Source organism: Sarcophilus harrisii, chromosome 4 (assembly GCF_902635505.1).
Source record: "Sarcophilus harrisii chromosome 4, mSarHar1.11, whole genome shotgun sequence".
Lineage (NCBI taxonomy): Eukaryota > Metazoa > Chordata > Mammalia > Dasyuromorphia > Dasyuridae > Sarcophilus > Sarcophilus harrisii.
In genome coordinates this window covers 349,006,184-349,026,354 of record NC_045429.1, presented here as the reverse complement: position 1 = coordinate 349,026,354, position 20,171 = coordinate 349,006,184, and the positions used below count along the sequence as shown (strand labels likewise).

Genomic DNA, 20,171 nt, shown 5'->3' with positions numbered 1-20,171 from the left:
AATTTCCTGGAAAATAGTGTCCAGGCTCTTTTTTTATCATATTTTTCAGGGAGTTCAATAATTCTCAGATTGTCTCTCCTAGATCTATTTCCAAGTCTGTTCCTTTCCCAAGAAGGTATTTGACATTTTTTCCATTGTTTCAATTTTTTTAGTTTTGCTTGACTGCTTCTTGGTGTCTCCTCAAATCATTCAATTCCATGTGTTCAATTCTGATTTTCAATAAAGTATTTTCTTTACTCACTTTTTTAAATCTTTTTCTAATTGTCCAATTGAATTTTTAAGTGCAAGTTGTTTTCTTCTATGGAATTTTTTTCCATTTCGCCAATTTTATTTTTTAGAGAGCTATTTTCTTTTTCCAGTTCACTAATTCTGTTTTTCAAGGATTTGATTTCTTTATCCACTCTATCTTTAAATGAGTGGGATGGCTTATCCAGACTCTCTTGCCAAGCTTCCCTTTCCTTTTCCCATTTTTCTTCTATCTCTCTTATGAGAGACTTTTTAATTTCTTCTATGAGAGTTTTTTGTGTGGAAGATCAGATCATATCCTCCTTTGGGGATTCTTCTGGAGACCGTCTGTTTTTAGTCTCCTTGGAGTTTAAAGTCTGTTCTCTATCCATATAGACGCTATCAATGATTAAGGTCCATTTAAATTTTTTGCTTATTTTGTCAGAGAAGAATCAAAGAAGACAAACTAGCGGGAAAAAAAAACTCAAATGCAATCTGCCTTTTTTTTTTTTTTTTTGAGCTGGATGGTGTTACTGAGCTTCCTCTACAGATTGTGGGGGGCAGCAGCAAGGCACTAGCAGGACAGCAATTGCTGTGCTGTGCCTGCGTTCTGAGACTCTGAGAGTGTGCTGAGGCACTGTGGGTGGATGTGGTCAGGTCCTGAGAGACCATAAAAGCTTTTTAGTTTCAACATATATGCTGACAGTTTTCAACATTCACCCTTGCAAAACCTTGTGTTCCAAATATCTTTCTGCCTCTTTTCCTCCCAGCCCTTCCTTTAGATGACAAGTAGTCCAATATATGTTAAACATGTACAATTCTTCTAAACATATTTCCACAATTATTATGCTGTACAAGAAAAATAAGATCAAAAGGAAAAAATGAGAACAAACAAAAAACAAGCAAACAAGATTTTAAAAGTGAAAATACTATGTTGTGATCTATACTCAGTTCCCATAGTCCTCTCTGCAGATGGCTCTCTCCATTACCAGTCCATTGGAACTTGCCTGAATCACCTGGATGGTGAAAAAAGTCATGTCCATCAGAATTGGTCACCATATAATCTTCTTGTTGCTGTGTACAATGTTCTCTTGGTTCTACTTGCTTCCCTTAGCATCAATTCATATAAGTCTCTCCAGGCCTTTCTGAAATCATTCTGCTGATCATTTCTTACAAAACAATATTATTCTATAATATTCATATGCCATAACTTACTCAGAATGGTCATCTTTTTCATCTAGTGCTTGCTTACTGGTCTATCTCATAGAAGCAACAAAACCCAGTATATGACTTCTTGTTCAGTCATTTTTCAGTGATCTCTGACTCTTTATGGCCCCATTTGGGGTTTTCTTGACAAATTTATTTAAGCAGTTTACTCTTTCCTTCTCCAGTTCATTTTACAGATAAGGAAACTGAGGATAACAGGGTTAAGTGATTTCTTTAGGTTCACATGGCTATAAGTTTCTGAGACCATATTTGAACTCAGGCTGATGAGTCTTTCTGATTCCAGGCCTGGCACTATATTCACTGTGCTTCCTAGGTGCCCTAGTATAAGAAGTACTGAACAAAAGCCTTTAGAGAATATTAACTTGTTTAAAGCACATATAGATCATATTTTAAAGTTTGAAGATTAGATCAAGATAATTAATAGTTAAGTATTATTATTATACCATAGACGTAATATCACCTTTGTTTGGTTTGGCTTTGCCTATTTGCTATTTGTTAATTGTACATACCTGAACCATGAGCCTCGTCATCCAAATTCACTAGAAGTTCTACTAGCTGTATAGATAATAGCTGTCTGTGCAGAGAGTTGAGTTCCTTACTTCTGATAATGTATAAAATGGAGTTGATGCCACAGAAAGGGGACATCTCAGACTCTTGCCTGGGGCCTTATGGATGATAAGATACAAGTATTTGATTCTCTCTTAGCCCTTCACTGCCTATGGATCCATGAACTATACATTCTGAAGTTGAAAAAAATGAAATCATAATTCATATTGGGAGATGAGTGCCAGGAGCTTTCACCTTTAAGTTATTGATTTCTTGAAGAACCCTTCTCTAAGCTTTTGTCACTGAACATGTTCTGATCAACATCAGACCATTAGCCCCACAGGCCTAGTGGAACAAATTACTAATTGGAAATTTACGTTAGAAGATATAGAAAACTGTTTCATCATTCTGTCTTGAGATGAATAAGCAAATTATTGAACACCAAAATTTTATCTCATAAATTTGGATTCAGATATCTAGGTTTTATGAGTGGGGTTTTTTATTTTTCTGATGCAGCCAGTCACATTAAAAATCATATATTAGTAAAGCATTTTATAGCTCAATGGTGCAAAACCCCCCAAAATAATAACAACTCCGTGAAGTTTCCATTTCCATCTTTATATCATATTGATCTCTGAAACTCAACATACTCAAGACTGAACTTATCATTTCCATCCTAATTGCCCACTCTTCCAGTTCCTTAATGATACTAACATCCTCTTACATGCCTAGATACTAAAATTCAGTCATTACTAATTCTTCCTTCTTGTAGAGGGCTACAGATAATGGGGGAACTCTGGGAGAGATATAAGACCCTTCACCTCAGAGGGAACTTGCTGACAATGTCTGTCCAGCTCCCCATCTTTCCAAAGGGCTCTTGGCCTTCCTGAGAAGTCAGGAGGCAGCAACAACCTGCATTGTAATTGAAGCAGAGTGATACCAAGTGGCAAAGAGTCATCTAGATACAAAAGCAAGTTGTTTATGTGGACCTGTATGCGCAGTATTGCTTTGGTTATATGAGAGTATTAGGATATATAAGACTGAGAGAATTTGGAATAAATGGACTCCATATTTGACCATCCATGGGGATCCCTGCCCATCACTCCTCTTCTAAGACCAAGGACTCGGGCTGGTAACAAGATCCTCCAGAGAACTAGTGCAGACACTACACCCTCTTCCTCAACCTCCAAATCCACTCAATTGCTATGTCCTTTCTCCAACATCCCTTATGGTTTATTCCTTTCCCTGTACTCATTTTTTGACTGTCCTAGTTCATATCCTTATCATCTCTTAATTTAACTAATAAAATAGTCTTTTAATTGGTTTCCCAGTCTCTGGTCTTTCTCCCTTATAATTCATCCTCACAGAATTCCAGAATAATTGTTGTAATCCACTCCACTAATCAAAAACTTTCATCATTCTTTGTTGCCTACAAGAAAAACTAAAAATTTCTTAGCCTGACATTTAAGAACTTCCACAATCAGCACAACCTAACATTTCCACTCTTTCTGTTATTGTTTGCTTGCATTTTTGTTTCCCTTCTGGGTATTTTTTTCCTTTCTAGATCCAATTTTTCTTGTGCAGCAAGATAACTGCATAAATATGTACACATATATTGGATTTAACATATACTTAAATATATTTAACATGTATTGGACTACCTGCCATCTAGGGGAAGAGGTGGGGGGAAGGAGGGGAAAAGTTGGAACAAAAGATTATGAAAGGATCAATATTATAAAAATTGCGCATGCATATGTTTTGTAAATAAAAAAAAAGATAAACAGATATTAAAAAAAACAACTTCTACAATCTAATCTGACTTCAACATACTTTTCCAGCCTTATTTTACATTGCTCTCCTTAATACACTCTAAAGTCCATACAAACTTCATGAGTAGCCCTTTCCTTCAGCCTAAACTCAATCTTGTATTTCTTGCTGAAAAGCATTGTATAGGCCATCCTTTTTGTCTAAGATTCACCTCCTCATTTCTTATCTTCATCCTTCTATTTTTTTAAGGTTCATCTGAGGTTCTATAACCTCTGTGAAACTCTTCCAGTGAAATCTATCTAAATTTTCCTAGAATCTTGTGCCTGGATCAACCCTTTACATATTTCATATTGCATTATTATATTATATATATCATGCATCATCATATTATACATCATTACATATTTGTTTATACATTTAATGTATTATAATATTATTTATAATAAAAATTTTCATATTAGTATGTTTATTTATATATTTACACATATATTATAATTACACAGCATTATATTTATACATTAATACAAGTATACATTACTCTCACTCCCAGGAGATGGTAAATTTTGGAACTATTTTACTTTTTATCCTTCTGATTCCTTGCCCTTAACACAGTACTTTGCCCATTGAAAATATTTAACTAAATGTTCATTGATTTGAATGCCAACATCCCTTGGTTTTCTAATTTATCCCAATCTAATACATCCCAACTTTTTAATGATTAAAGGTGAATTAGAGGGAGACTGAGTTCAATGGGAAGTCTCAAAAAATTATCTTGGAATGATGATAGTCAATCTCTTCCAGCCAATGAGAGTTGTGTCCACAACATTCTCACAGCTGACTTCATTTCTTGCTTTTGTAGAATGTATATCATGGGGTTCAATATATGGGTCGTAACTGAATAGCTGATGGAAATGGCTTTACCTGTAGGGAAGGTGGTGAAGGGCCAGGCATATGTGTAGATTACAGGAGCAAAAAATTCAGGAAAGGGAGAGAGGGAGGGAGGAAGGAAGGGAGAGAGGGAGGGAGGAAGGAAGGAAGGAAGGAAGGAAGGAAGGAAGGAAGGAAGGAAGGAAGAATAATGAGTGTAAATGGTTATATCATGCTGATGATAACACTGCCTAATTTAATTTCCAAATTTATATATACTTTTAAATATTTTTATATTTATATAAATTGTTATATAAATCAAAACATTAATAAGATAGTTTAAGGAGTTTTTCAATGCCCCTGCTTTTTGGCCCACTGATACCACCACCAAATTTATTGATTTAGAACACTATTATAAGGGAACAGAAATGTAGCTGTAGAAAAATATTCCTTTTAGCAATATTTGTAATAGGAAAAAAATCTAGAACAAAACACATGCTCAAGAGGTGATCTAGAAGTTTCCAAATGCATTATGGCACATCATTGTACACTAATACTTTTTAAATATGAGAATTACAAAGAATATATAAAGACATAAAGTAATGCAAAAGGGATACAATAGAATAAATGAATGATTAAACTATGTAAATGAAATTATTAACAACAACAAAAGTGAGGATAAATTCACAGGACAACTTCATCATTACCTTGTTAGATTTAATAAATTTTTTTATTCTTTCAATAATATCTAAATTTTTAAAAATAAAAAACAATATGTAAATTATAGGGATGTGAAGTGTACATTACAAATTTAATAAATTGTTTTAATACATATATATTTCACAATGTAATACATTTTTAATAAACACAAATTGTAGGACCTAAGATTAAAATAAAAGAAGCAAATGCAGCAATAAAGATGGAAAAATTCAAGCTGGATGTGAGTTCATGTAAAGAAGAAATTGAAGTTTTAGCACAATAAAATCTGAATGATATGGTCACCAAAAGCTAATGCAAATTAAGACTGCATGTTTAAAAATATAAAATAGAGAATAAAAAATGTGTTTTCCCCATGTAATTCTGCTTTCATCAAACCCACATCTAGAATTGTGTGTTTTGATCTGTTCTTGACATTTTAGGAAAGGAGATTAACAAACAGGAGATCATACAGAGGTAGCACATCAAGATGGTTAGATGACTGGAAACAATGCTAAACAAGAGTTGATTGAAGGGACTGAAGATGTTCAGCATAGAGAAGAGACTATTTAAGGAGAATGTTATCAACATTGGCTTATGTTTGAAGATTGTTATGTAAGAGAAAGATTAGGCTTATTTTGCCTATCCCCAGAGAGAGCAATGAAGATAAGACAATGAAATTACATAAGGGCAGATTTGTGCTCAACATAATATTCCTAACAACTAGGGAATTAGGATGCAAAGCCAGACTTCGTTACCTCAGGAAGTAATGAGTTCCTCATCATTGGAGGTCTGCAAATGGAAATTAAATGAACATTTGTGATATTCCAAGTGTAGAGTACATTCATGATTCAGCTATATGTCAAGCTAGCTGACCTCTGTGGTATCTTTAATTTAAATATTCTATGGCTCTGTAACTAGTAAGCTGCATCACTTTGGATAAGTCACCTAATATTTCTGCAACTCAGTTTCTTTATCTGTAATAAGGGGATAGTATTACTTGCTTTATGGTTGAAGGAACCAAAGATGTACCAAAGTACATATATATATAAAAAGCACTTTGAATACTATAGTGGCAAGATTGCAGGATGTGATTTCAACCAAAGTTGAAATTTTATCTCTGAAGTTAACTGTAATGAGTCATTCTAGTTCAATGAGACCTGTCCCCTCTTCTGGGCAATAGAAACAATAATATAATATCATGCAGTTTATTCCAGACAGCTATGAGTAAAGGGATCTAGAAACTTACAGCATTAAATAAATGTATATTATTAATTTAAATTATTGAAAAACCTGGAAAGATTTGCATGAAGTAGTGCTGAGTGAAGTGAGCAGAACCAGAGGAACATTGTATACAGGAACAGCAAAATTGTGTGATAATAAACTTTGATAAACTTGGTTCTTCTCATCAATACGGTGATCTAAGACAATTTCAAAAGACTCACGATGGAAAATCCTGTCCACATCCAGAGAAAGAATGGCGGGCTCTGAATGAAGATTGAAGCATACTATTTTAACCCTTTTTTTGTTTTTTTCTTTCTCATGGCATTTTCCTTTTGTTCTGATTATTTTTTCACAACCCGATGAATGTGAAAAAGTTTAATATGATTAAGCATGTGTGACTAATATCAGATTACTTGCCATCTTGGGAGGGATGAAGGCAGGGAGGGAAGAAAACAATTTAGGAATCAAAATCTTATTAAAATGACTGTTGGAAATTATTTTACATGTAATTAGAAAAAATAAAATAACTATTAAGTGGAAAAAATAAATTGTTCTATTATCTATCCTATTTTATTTTAAATTTAAATTTTAAATGTATTCCTAGATCATATTGTTAATAATTCAAATTATTTCATTATGAATCATCTTTCCCCTTCTAGCTTTGCTTCTAACTCTCTGGATTTTATCATATTTCTCCTACCGCCTCTTCCCCTGAAACATTATTTCCCCCTCTAGTCTCTTTCTCCCACTGATAAGATCCACTGTGTCAGCCTGGATCCCAAGCTAGCCATTTTTCATTCCCCTCGTAGTTCTGCTCCTAAGCAGACAGACTTAATCACCATGTCTCAGCTACCTTTTTATCCTGGTACAGCCCTCCATTCCTCCTGATCTCTTCTCTTTCCCAAGGGTGAGTTCCTCCTTGAGCGTATACTGTGGAGAGGGGCCCAAAATTGTCATCTTCTATTCTCCTCCTGCTGCTGCTTACAACTCTTTAAACATAGGCACTATGCCAGTACATAGTAAATGCCTAAGAAATGCTTGCTGCCTACATGCCTGCCCTTATTATCTTTTATTTGTTCCAAAATAGTTGTTGGTAGGATACTTACTCAAAGCAACACACACACACACACACACACACACACACACACACGAGAGAAAGACTCAATGACAGAAATCGAAACAAATAAAAGAGGACTAGAAAAAAAATTATGGAATTGTAGAGCATAATAATCATCAGTGGTCTAGCTCATGCTCCAAAATGATACTCTGCCAGAAGATCTTCACTGAAAGGAATCTCACTACTTTCTGACATAATGCATTTCTATTTTTCATTGGCTTTAATTGTTAAGGAATGTGTTCCTGTACAACAGGAATCAATTTACCACTTTTCAATCTCCACCCATTGTTGTAGCAATGTCAAGATCCTTCTGAATCCTGGTTGTCATCCAGTTAATTACCTAGTTTACTAGTTTTATAGACTACACAATTTAGCAAACATGCCATTTAGACCTTTATCTAAGTCACTGATTAAAGATGTGAATTAACCAGCATAGAGCCAAGCAGAAATCTCTGGAACGCTCCATTGAAGACCTCTTTCTGAGGTAAAAGTCACTTTGTGACTACTGGAGGAAAAAAAATGGCAAGTCCCTCCAATATCCTTGTCAAGAAAATCTAAAATGAGATCACAAAGGGTCAGACATGACTGAAAACAACTGAACAACCATAACTAATGACTATTCTTGGAGGTTAGTCATTCATCCAGTTCTGTATCCTTACTATTTACTAATTATATTTTAATCTATCTTGCATCTCTTCCCTTTTCACACAATAATAACACAAGTTGCCTTATTAATCATTTCACTAAATTCTATGTTAACTGTATCTACTACATTCGCTTGATATGCACAATTTGTAACTATCAATAAAGGAAATAAGATTACTCTGAGAGCCTTTTTTCAATGAAGCCATACTGGCTTTGCATGATTAATACTTTCTTTACCAAATACCCATAATCATCTCTTTAATAATTAGTTCTAAAATTTTGCCAGAATCGAGGTCAAGTTTACTGACCTATAGTTTGCAGACACTTTTGTCTTTCCTTTTTTGAAACTGGAACAAACTTTTGCCCTTCTATAGTCCTTCAGAATCTCATCTTCTCCACAATCTTCTGAATATCATGGACATCTAAACAGTCATATCCACCAGTTCTTTCAGTTGAAACACAGAGAAATCACTAGAGACAGGGAAATCAAGGAAAAACAGAAATAAAAATAAAGACACAAGGAAAACAGACAGACATTTGTGGAGAAGACACATTCTTCTATGATTGTGAAAACACATTCAAAGCTACATTCTTTTCTTCATAACTGGTCACCTTAGTCATCTCATATACACACTCAATATTTTTGTCTATCCAAAATCCTTCTTATCAGGCATGAAGCCTCTTGAACTTCTCTTTCAAAAATCATCTGAATAAAAGAAGAATTATTAGAAAGAAGAGTAGTATGTCCCACAGTCCTACAAAAAAAGAATTTGGGAGATAACAGAAGAGACAAAATATGCTCAGGCAAGTTTAGGATATGATTATAGAATCAGAACCATTTAGCTCTGATATGATACAGTGGGTAAGAGAGAAGCAGAAATCATTTCCCTCTGTGACTTGTATTGATATCACATGTGGTTATTCATCAAGACTAATACACCCATAAATACAATGGTTTATGTTTCTCTTCTAAGGGTGGTACAAAATTCTTATATAGAAAGTCTATGCATCTTTTACTCCATCCCCTAATATTCCTCTACATGATATCTGGGGGATAGGAGAATAAGAATAAGTGGTAAGGGGAATATAGACTAAAATTGCCTATTTTCTATATGTGTGAGTCTAAGGCTGGAAGAGGTAAAATGGCGTATCCAAAGTCAACTTACATGAATTTCACTCATTCTACAAATTACTAATTGCCTCCCTAACCTCTTAATGGCAGATCTCATTTCCTGATTCCTGAGGGTATAAATCATGGGGTTTAGCATGGGAGTGATGACTGTATAACTGATGGAGACAGCTTTGTCTATAGGGAAAGAGATAAAAGGCCGAGCATAGATGTAGATGCATGGCACAAATATCAGGGACACCACGATGATGTGAGTGGTACAGGTGAGGGAAGCTTTGCGCCTTGCCTCCCCTGAGTGAGATCTCAACATCACCAAGATGACTGTGTAGGAAGCCAGGAGGATGAGGAACCAGATGAGGTCCAACATCCCACTGTTGGTAATCATGAGGAGCTCCAGAAAAGAGGTATCTGTACAGGCAAGTCTCAAGACTTGGGGAACATCACAATAAAAGTTATCCAGGATGCTGGGGCCACAGAAAGGCAAGGGAAGCAGGAGAGCGAGCTGAACAATGGAGTGGGCAAAACCTCCTGCCCAAGCAGCCACTACCAGCCCAAAACACATTTGAGGATTCATGATGGTGACATAATGGAGGGGCCGGGAGATGGCAATGTAGCGGTCAAATGCCATCACTGAGAGGAAGAAGACAGTAGCACCTCCTAGAAAATGAAAGAAAAAGATCTGAGTCATGCAACCCTGGTAGGAGATGGTTTTGGACTCAGATATGAAGTCAATCAACATCTTAGGAGTAGTGACAGATGAAAAACAGACATCTACAACAGCCAAGTTCCGGAGAAGAAAATACATGGGAGTGTGGAGTCGGTTGTCAGAAGTTACAATGATCATAATGAGAAGATTGCCCAAAATGGTTGTTATGTAGACAATCAGGAATACCAGAAACAGAAAATCCTGCAGCTCCCGAGTCTCTGAGAGTCCTAGGAAGACAAACTCCGTCACCTTAGTGAAGTTCCCTGCTTCCATAGGCTCTTTCTAACACACCTAGAGAGGAAACAAAGCAAATGTAAAAAGGAAGAAAGGAAGGAAGGAAGGAAGGAAGGAAGGAAGGAAGGAAGGAAGGAAGGAAGGAAGGAAGGAAGGAAGGAAGGAAGGAAGGAAGGAAGGGAAACATGAAGGGAGGGAAGGAGGGAGAGAAGGAGGGAGGGAGGAAGAGAGGAAGGAAAACAATGCTGTTACAAACTACCAAGGCTGGAGGAGACAATCTCCTCCTGATGCAATCGATACCAATTGCCAGTGGGTGGTGCTGAATAGAAGCAGGAAACTGGGCATTCCATAAAAAGTCACATAGCTGATAGAAAATAAAACAAATCCAAATTCCTAGCATAATACTGCCCAAATCTGTCTGGTACAAATGATTAATAAAATTTCAAAATTAATAAATTCCTTCGTATTGTTTCATATTCCTGGGTATGATATTCTCAATTGAATTTAGGGTCTTTTCACAATCTCACTAATGGAAGTCAACATTTCCTCTTTATCTGCAAGCATGACACACATATGCATACATAAATAAAATTCTTAGTGTAGTTAAAAATCCTTCAGTCTGGAATCAGATCTGAGTATTAATACAACTTGCTGCTAACTACACCTCCTCTCTGTCTCTGTTTTTTTATTTGTAATTTGAGGAAACCAAATTTGACAATTTCACTTTGTTCCTCCTATAATTCAATTCCTTTCCACAAATTTTTCTTGAGTCTTTTATTAAATTTTAGGTATTGAAATACATTCTCTTGTTTCAAAGAACTTACAATTCCGATATTTTAATATCTAATGACTTCTAACTCACTCTACACACACATTTTGCCCACAGCAAGATAAGATATAGTAAATTGTATGGATCTCTCTCAGTTGTTAACCAAACTACTACCCCTCTGCCATCTATTTTAAGAACACATTTCAAAGACAGCCGGGTCCTGAGGAATAATTAATGAAGCTGAGGCAAATAATATATATGTGTTGAGGCCATTAGTAAAATGAGAGGAAAAGGAGAGTGTGAGGATTCTAAAGTGATGTATGAATTTAGTTTGAATGTGTTCTAGAAGCATCACCAAGAAAACCAATATATTAATGAGCTATGATTTCATAAGTATGAGAATTCACTTCAAGAGAGATTATAATGTATGTTTTTAGAGGGTCGCCCAGGATTCAGAGACAATAAGTAACTTGCTCATGTTCCCATAGCTATTCAGTGTGGGACTGAAACACAGGTTTTTTCCATTCCAAATCCAGGATGCTAACTGTTAGGCAATACTATCACCCTAACAAGAACAGCAGGATTTAAAATTTAAATTTCATTCAAGATGTCATCAGAGTAAAAGAAATGGAAATGGGTCAAGGTAAAAGTAAAGGAGGACAATTGAGCCCTGGGAATAGAAGAGCAAAAGAGATTGAAAAATGAGAAGGAAGAAGGTAGAAGATAGAGAGGAATAAGTAGGCTAAGAGAAAGAGATAGAAGGCAAAGAGCCAGCAGGAATTGTATATAATGTTTATGAATTATGATCCTCTGTTTCAGGGAAGTGCTTCATGAATCTCTTTGTGTAACCCATGCATTTCCAAACTTATGATCCCTAATCTTCCTCTAAATTTGTGAAGTCAATTGGTTTTTCTTCCTTAAGCAGCTATGTGGTACAGGGGACAGAGGTCTGGGCTGGAGTCGGGAAGATCTGAATTCAAATCTAGCCTCAGACACTTACTAGCTGTATCATGCTGGGCAAGTCACTTAATCTTTATCTGACTCAGTTAAAATGGGGAAAATAATAGCACCTACCTTCCATGGCTGTCAACAAAGATAAAATGAGATTTTTGTAAAGCACTTAGCACAGTGCCTGACATAGAGTAGGCATTTAATAAATGTTTATTCCCTTTCTACTCAAAGCTTTGCTTTTCTTATGCATAAGGAGGTAAATGTTCACAATATTACATTCCCTATACATTGCCAACAAATTATCTCTTTCAATTTTCACCCTCAATGCCAACAAAGTCATTAACTTGCTCATCAATTACCTCTACTCTTCATGTAGCTACTTCCAGGAAGATCCTCAGTGATGACTTGTTTATAAGGTGGGGACCATCATTAAGTTTTTCACGTACATCTAACCCAGATGGAATAGGTACTTGCCATTTCGAATTTTCAAGGTTACCACAGAGCTTCATATATTTTTCTGATGTTCACCCAGAATACCCATCCCTCGTATAGACACAGAAAGACAATGAAAAGAAAAGAACAATGAAATGGGTGAAACTTTCTGTCTAGACAACAACTACCTGTCCCATATACATTTGTATGCTCCTGGTTGTGATACAGTGACTCTAATTGAGGTCCTCAGCATCCAGAGTCCTTTCAACACAGCTAGAAATGAAACACCCCTAAGGGAAAAACTTAGCAGATCTAGGAATCATCTGTCTTTTGTTAAAAAAAAAAAGAAAAAAAGAAAAAAAAGAAATTTCTTCTCTGCTGTATAAGAAAGGCCAGCACTTTTCCATATTCTCTGTCCCCACACTCCTTCCAGATGAAAACATCTGGTTCTATATATGGTCACTGAAAGTTTTGATTTCCAAAGGCTACTGGAATTTGCTGCTTGCAGCCTGACTTTTCCTGTGTTCCAGCCTAATATACTCTTCTAACCTTCATGTGTCCTCACACTAAATCCAGATATTCTCTTGGTTCTCTCATCTCTTTCCTTTATGATCCTTATAAGTATTTCTGGAAACTCCTCAGCCATCATCTTAATATGACATGAAGGGGGATGCCCAAGTCCCTTACTTACCTCTAACCCAGAATGGGAGAGAGAGTATATTATCTCACACTTTCCACACTCCCCTACATTTTCAAACCTCTCCCTGACCTCCAGACACACAGACATGGCCCAGGGGAGAGAAGGTGAGGCTTTCCCAAGGGAGAATAAGATGAGGCCAAATTCTGAAAACAGAATTGAGGACGGTGTCACTGGTAGCAGAGGAGCTCTGGGAGTTATTAAAAGTACGTGAATTGTTACCTCAAGAACACATAGTCTTTAAGAAACTCATTACAGAACAAAAGTATCAAAAGCATTACAGATATTAGGGCTTCTCTAGGTGTAGGACTTCAGGGATTTGGAAGGATTACAGTCGCTTAAAATGAAATAAACTTCCAGGGAGCTTTAGTAGAGAAACTTTCAAAATATGAAGGTGGAAATTCAGCACCACAGACAGGGAAGTTCTTACTTTCTTTTGGGCAACCAGATGAAAAGTCCAAAAATTGCCAAATAACTAGACTGTGTATGCGTCTGTGTGTGTGTGTGTGTGTGTGTGTGTCTGTGTGTGTGTGTGTGTACAGATGTGGATATAGAAGTGGGTGAAGTTGTTTTGTGTTTTTCTATGAATCATAATTAAGTTGAATGTTTTCTTATGTTAATGTGAGTTTAACCAATAACTAAATCACCAAGTAGACAAACCTTTTTAGTAGAGAAAGAAAAGAAAAGGATAAAGTACCTGGAATAAACAAATATTACTAATATTTCTCATATATATATGAAGGCAGAGTTCACAACTAATTATATAGTATGATTGGAGATGTTTCCAGCCATGAAATCTCTCCCACTGACCCATAATACCAATTGTTAAAAGTGGTCCTAAGTCACTATCCATTAAGATCAACTATTCAGCATTTCTGCTATGAAGACTGTTAATAAACACATGTTTCTTGGGAGTGGAGCTGCATTTTTGTTATTGATCTCCATTAAACATCATTATAGGGTAGGAGAGGGTTATTAAGCAGGTAGTGATATAATTAGCTATTCTTCAATACAGAGTAGAACCTTTAGGGATGAAAGTTTTGATTTGGGAAAGGGGGAGCTAAAACCTTTAGAGTATAATGGAAGAGGTCTTTCAATTAAACTTAGAATGGGGGACACCACTGAATGCAAACATGAGATGTATCTGTTCATGGATGTGATCATTTTATTTGTCACTATTGAGGAGAATTCTGCTTTTATGAAAGTATTGAGACCACAGAGTGACTATAGTTAATAATCAGAGACCCTGCAATCTAAACAAAGAATTGAGATGTTATTGCAGACCCTTAGGAAGTATAGAATCATATGTTTTTAAAACTCCAATAACAAGGTATGAAATTCCAAGAGACTGGAAAGGAATCCACAGAATAGGTCATCTTTAAAAGACTTTCTCTCTATTTCTCTGTCTCTGTCTCTATCTGTCTATGTGTGTCTCTCTGTTTCTCTGTCTCTGCCTCTGTCTCTCTCTGCTCTCTGTCTCTGCCTCTGTCTCTCTCTCTCTCTCTCTCTCTCTCTCTCTCTCTCTCTCTCTCTCTCCATTTCAGTGAAGAGAAAAAAGCTATTATAGACCTGCAGGTGAGGGAGCAACTTTGTGCTCTTACTTACCCAGAGTCCTTATGAGACCAATGGATATATGGTCTTTTCCTATAAGCTTGTGTCTGAGGTAGAGAGACTCTTGTTTGTGTCTTTCCTTTGACACAGAATTCTCTAGGACGTCAAAAGGTCTAAGAAGCAGAGGTCCAGGAACTGGAATCCATATCAGAGTTTTGTAGCATTTGAGTCTTGTGGGGTCCCATAAACCTATTTGAGTTAGCATATCTGTGGCTGGCAAGATGTCATGGCTTAAAGAGATCAACTGATCCCATGACTATGCCACATTTAAAAGTAAATTTGATAGGGCAACTGCTTTAAGTCAATTATTTGAGTTAATTATTTTCAGGTACCAAAGTGTAGAGGTGGGGTAAAGAGAAAGCGTATGCTCCTGGTTGGTAATATGTCTGTACTTCTGTAATTTATATTTTTTCTCAATAAAAATTCAAAAATAAGAGAAAAGGAAGTGACTCAATTTTGGGTCATTCAATTGACCTACAACATGCACAAAGATTCTATGAAGATTCCACCAAAGAATGCAAACATGGGATTTATTTGTCCATGGATTTGAACATGAATATTTTATGAGAAATTGTTGGTACCTCACAAATCCTATATCATGACCCATTCATGTGATAGCTCCTGAAGACTAGACAGTCTGTTCTCCTGTGTGCTCTATGATCAGTGCCTAATATGAATAGGTTCCTCAGGGAATTGAGAACAGTAATTAGGATATTAAAGGACATATTTAAAGTACCAGACAATTTCATATCATATCTTTAGAGACTGAACAAGAGGAGATATTTCTATTCAGTACTAGCAATATGCAATGGGAGGCCAAATTGAAAGGAAAAAAGAAATTCAATAGGGACAAATATAAAATTCTTTGCTCAAAAATTCATTATATAATAGGGAAGGGCTGACAAACCCAAGAACAGAAAGCCCAGAGGTATTCTGAAGAAATTGTGTCACTGTTAGCTAGGATCCAGTGTTCTGAAGGTCCTATGTATCCTTTAGAAAAAAATCTCAGTTTTATGACTGTGTCCTAACCTAGGTAGTAATTATTTAGTATTCTCCTAATAGTAGCACCAGATCTTCTTATAAGTACACAGTATCAAGCATCAAAACATAAAGAGATTTTTCTTAGCACAAATGTAACAGAAAGGGCCTAAGCCCAGAGAGCCAAGAATCCCTTTTCTCTGGCCAAAGAACTGCTATTTCTTCCTAGGGACCTTCCTAGGAAATGTATTACTTATAGTGTTACATTATATATAATAGACCTGTGATAAAGACCAATAACGTGGGGTCACAAAAAGTTAAGAAAACACTCCCAATCTATTAGGTCACCTCCCTATATGGAACAATGTGGAGTACAAACCTAGATGGGTCTTGTTCCTCTATCCTCATCCCCACTCACTACCAAGGAGAGTTGACACTTATAAATCCAGATAAATCTAAGAGGCAGGGATTCAAGAGATAATTTTTATTTTCTTAATGGTTATTGCTTCCCCTTAGGGATCTGTTCAACTCACAAATTAAAATACCCTGCTCGGGACAGGGCTGGGAGTGCAGAGTGAAAAGGAAAAAAGACCTAATTCACTCCTCTTTGCCTCATTATTCTTTCATTGGGTTCACCTCCATTCACTTCTGTTTTTCCTTCCCCACCTTCTCCTTCAATCCTGTTACTTGTTTCATTATTCTTTTATCAACCTGTAGATGCGCCTGTAGATGCTCTTCCTACTCTGCTGATCCTGCTCTTTATTCCTTCAGGCAATGAAGAGGAGAGCCAGTTGCTGCTCCTCGTGCTGCATCTGTTGAGCAAACTGCAAGCCTATTCCAATGTTCCAGCTACAGAAGTATAATGTGCAGAATGAGGGAATAATAGTCATTTTGGTCTCATCCATATTTAGACTCCATCTGGAATATTGTAGTCCATTCTGGGCATCGCATGTTAAAAAGGACTTTGACAAGCTGGAATGGGTAAGGAGGAGTGGAACCAGATTGTCAAGGGGACTGGAAACAATGCTATTAAGAAACATATTGAAATAACTATGGAAGACTGAAAAAGAAAAAGTTAAGGGAATCATGATTGCTAATTTAAATTATTTGAAGGGCTTTCATGTGTAAGAAGAGTTAAATTTGTTCTGCTTGGTTCCAGAGGGTAGAACTAATAATCATGATTCCCCTAACTTTTTCTGCTTAGTTCCAGAGGGGAAAAACTGAACTCAAGTATGAGAAAAACTTCCCAACAATATGAGCTTTGCAGAAAAAAGAAAGAGCTTCCCCAGAGATAATAAGGGTGTTCAACTAGAAAAACACCCACCCATACATATGTGTGTATATGTGTGTGTATGTGTGTGTGTGTGTGTGTGTGTGTGTGTGTGTATAATTTGTTGGGAGTGTTGGAATATTGTATTAAAGGACATATTTAAAGTGCCAGACAATTTCACATCATATCTTTGGAAACTGAACAAAATGAGAGATTTGTATTCAATACTAGCAATATGCAATGTGAGGCCAAATAGAAAGGAAAAAAAAAATTCAATAGGGACAAATATAAAGCTCTCTGCTCTCAGCAGGTTCCTGCTGCAGATACAGTTCAGAGAAGGTGACCCCTGAGGTCCCTTCCAACTCTATAATTCTAAGATGCTATTTCAAGTACCAAATTTGCTGCAAATGAACTGTGTAATATTGGATGTCATTTAATTTCTCAGAGATTTAGTTTCCTTCTCTGAAAATGGGAGTTATACTCCATAACCTACATGGTTAAAGTAAAGATGAAATGAGATTATATTGACAAAGTGTTTTGCTAAAGTATTGATGCAGAAAAATCACTGAACTTGAATGTAAGAGACATGAGTTCAAATTCTGATTCTAATTTTTATTAGCCATGTGACTATGGACAAGTCACATTTACTTTCCTTGGGTTTCAATTTCCTCAACTGAAAAAAATAGAAATACTTGTATTACTGACCTCAGAGAACTATTGTGACGAAAGTGGTTTGTATAACTTAAAGTGATATGAACATAATATCATAGATGTAAAGCTAGAAGGGACCTCAGAGGCCATCTAGTCCAATCCCCTCATCTTACAGATGGAGAAATTGAGTCCCAAAGAAGTAAAGTGACACCCAACAGCACTAGAAGCATTATTATTATTATTATTATTATTATTATTATTATTATTATTATTATATAAATGTTAATTGTTTTCTTATCTTTCTTACCATTCTTATCTTTTCCTGTGTAATTCTTGACAATGGAGTTATTCACAATCCAGAAGAAGCAAACAGCCCAAAAAACAGAAACCAGAAGAAGTCAATGAAACAAGAAGCATAAAGCCAGAAGTTAAAGATCATGATGATCTGGATGATGGGGCTGCCCCAAATAGTGGTTATGTATACAAAAAAGGAAAAGCAAAAACAGAAAATAGTTGAAGCCCTAAGTCTGTGGAACCCAATCAGGATAAACACTGACACTTTAGTGAAGTTTTTCTAACAAAGATAGAAAGAAAATACCTCAGTTTTTTTCTAAAAAAAAAAAAAAGAAAGAAAGCCATACCTTGTCTTTGAATAATTTGTAATAAATTTGGAATTCAGTGAATCAATAAAAATTAAGGAAAAGAATGACTGTGTTAGAATCAGCACCACCAATGTTTGTTTCATAAGTTTGCAGAGGAAGTAGATGATATTGAACCCAGTGACTAATAAATAGCAATGACAGTGGACCATGGTTTAAGGAATCACAGAATGAGCCTTCTTTTGCAGCATACCTTCCCTAAATCCTTTTTTGAAATCTGACAGAAATATAATAAATTAACTAATTAATAGGGCAATAATAAATCAATAAAGGTAATGGGATGACACATGTCCCTTGAATTTAAATAATCCCTCTCAAACATTTTAGATACTGTTATTATATCTGTAAGGTACAAGGAATAAGTTTGGGATATTGTTACTGTGAGGCAGCTAGATGACACAATGGGTAGTAGAATTGAGAAGACTCATCTTCCCGAGTTCAAATTCCACCTCACATATTTATCAATTGTGTGATCCTGGACAAGTCACTTAACTCTGTTTATCTCAATTTCCCCATATATAAAATGAAGTGGAGCAGGAAATGACAAACTACTCTAATATCTCTGCCAAGAAAACCTGACCTGAAATGGAGTCAAGAGACAAAAATTGTTCTTGTACTACAAAGGGAAGTAACAGTTAATTGTCATCTTCTTTTCTGGGAAACTTGGGAAGTTAATTATCATAAATCAGAGAATCACAGTATTAAAATTGGAAGGGGCTCTAGTGGCCATGTAGTTCAATCAATTCATTTAATAAAGAATTAAGCTGAGTTCAAGGGATTTACTTAAGGTCAAATAGGTAGCAAATGGCAAAGTTGGAATTTAAACCCAGCTGTTTAAAATCCAAATCCAAATCTCTTTCCTCTCTACCACCTCATATTTTCCTAGATAAGCTTTGTCAATAAATTACATAGTTAGTGACAGTGATGTTTGCTTAAGCCTATAGGTGAGACTGAGACAAGAGGGAAAAAATTATAAGAAAAGAAGTTTCCTTGTTTTTTAAAAATGTAGGATTTGGGTTCAGAAGCATTTGATTGATTTATGAGATAAGATGGTGTGTGTGCTTGTGGAAATTTATCTGGTAATATCAGAACATATCCTTTAATTGTCTTTGAATATAGATAGATAGATATAAAGACATATCTATCTATACTCAAAGACAAAAAAATACATATACATATGTATATGTATGTATATATATATATATATATATATATATATATATATATATATATATAAAATCTATCTGTCTGTCTATCTATCTATCTATCTATTTTTTTACCTGATTTTTTTTGGAGAGGCAATTGAGATTAAGTGATTTGCTCCAGGACCACACAGCTAGTAATTCTGGTCCTTCTGACTTCAGACCCAATGCTCTATTCACTATATCTCTGTCTTTGAATATATTAATAAACATTTGTTAAATACTTAGTAAATGCCAAATACTGTGTCAAGAACGAGGAATATGAAGAAAAAGCAAAAATAGTCCCTGTCCTCCATGAGCTGATATTGCATTTGAATTTATTGTAAGAGAATTAATAAGGTGATAGATCAAATTGTAGGCTGAGAGATGGGGCTGGCATGTTTGTCCTTCAGAAGTATATCTCATAAACTAAATATAGCAAAAAAGATAATTATAACAAAAAGGCTTGTTACTGATGGGAACTAATCCCTTTTATATGTGAGGTACAGCATGAAACTTTTTATATTTATGATAGGCATTTTGTTTGACTTTTTTGCATTGTGACACTGTTTTGTTGGTTTGGGTTTGG

At 35.7% G+C, this 20,171-nt stretch overlaps 1 protein-coding gene across 1 annotated transcript; it reads right to left on the bottom strand.

The window, feature by feature from the left end:
- Positions 1-9,471: 9,471 nt before the first annotated feature.
- Positions 9,472-10,422, bottom strand: LOC100919333 (olfactory receptor 4D1-like). The gene has a single exon (XM_003767956.2). The coding sequence runs from the start codon at positions 10,420-10,422 to the stop codon at positions 9,472-9,474; it is 951 nt and encodes a 316-aa protein (XP_003768004.2).
- Positions 10,423-20,171: the final 9,749 nt, after the last annotated feature.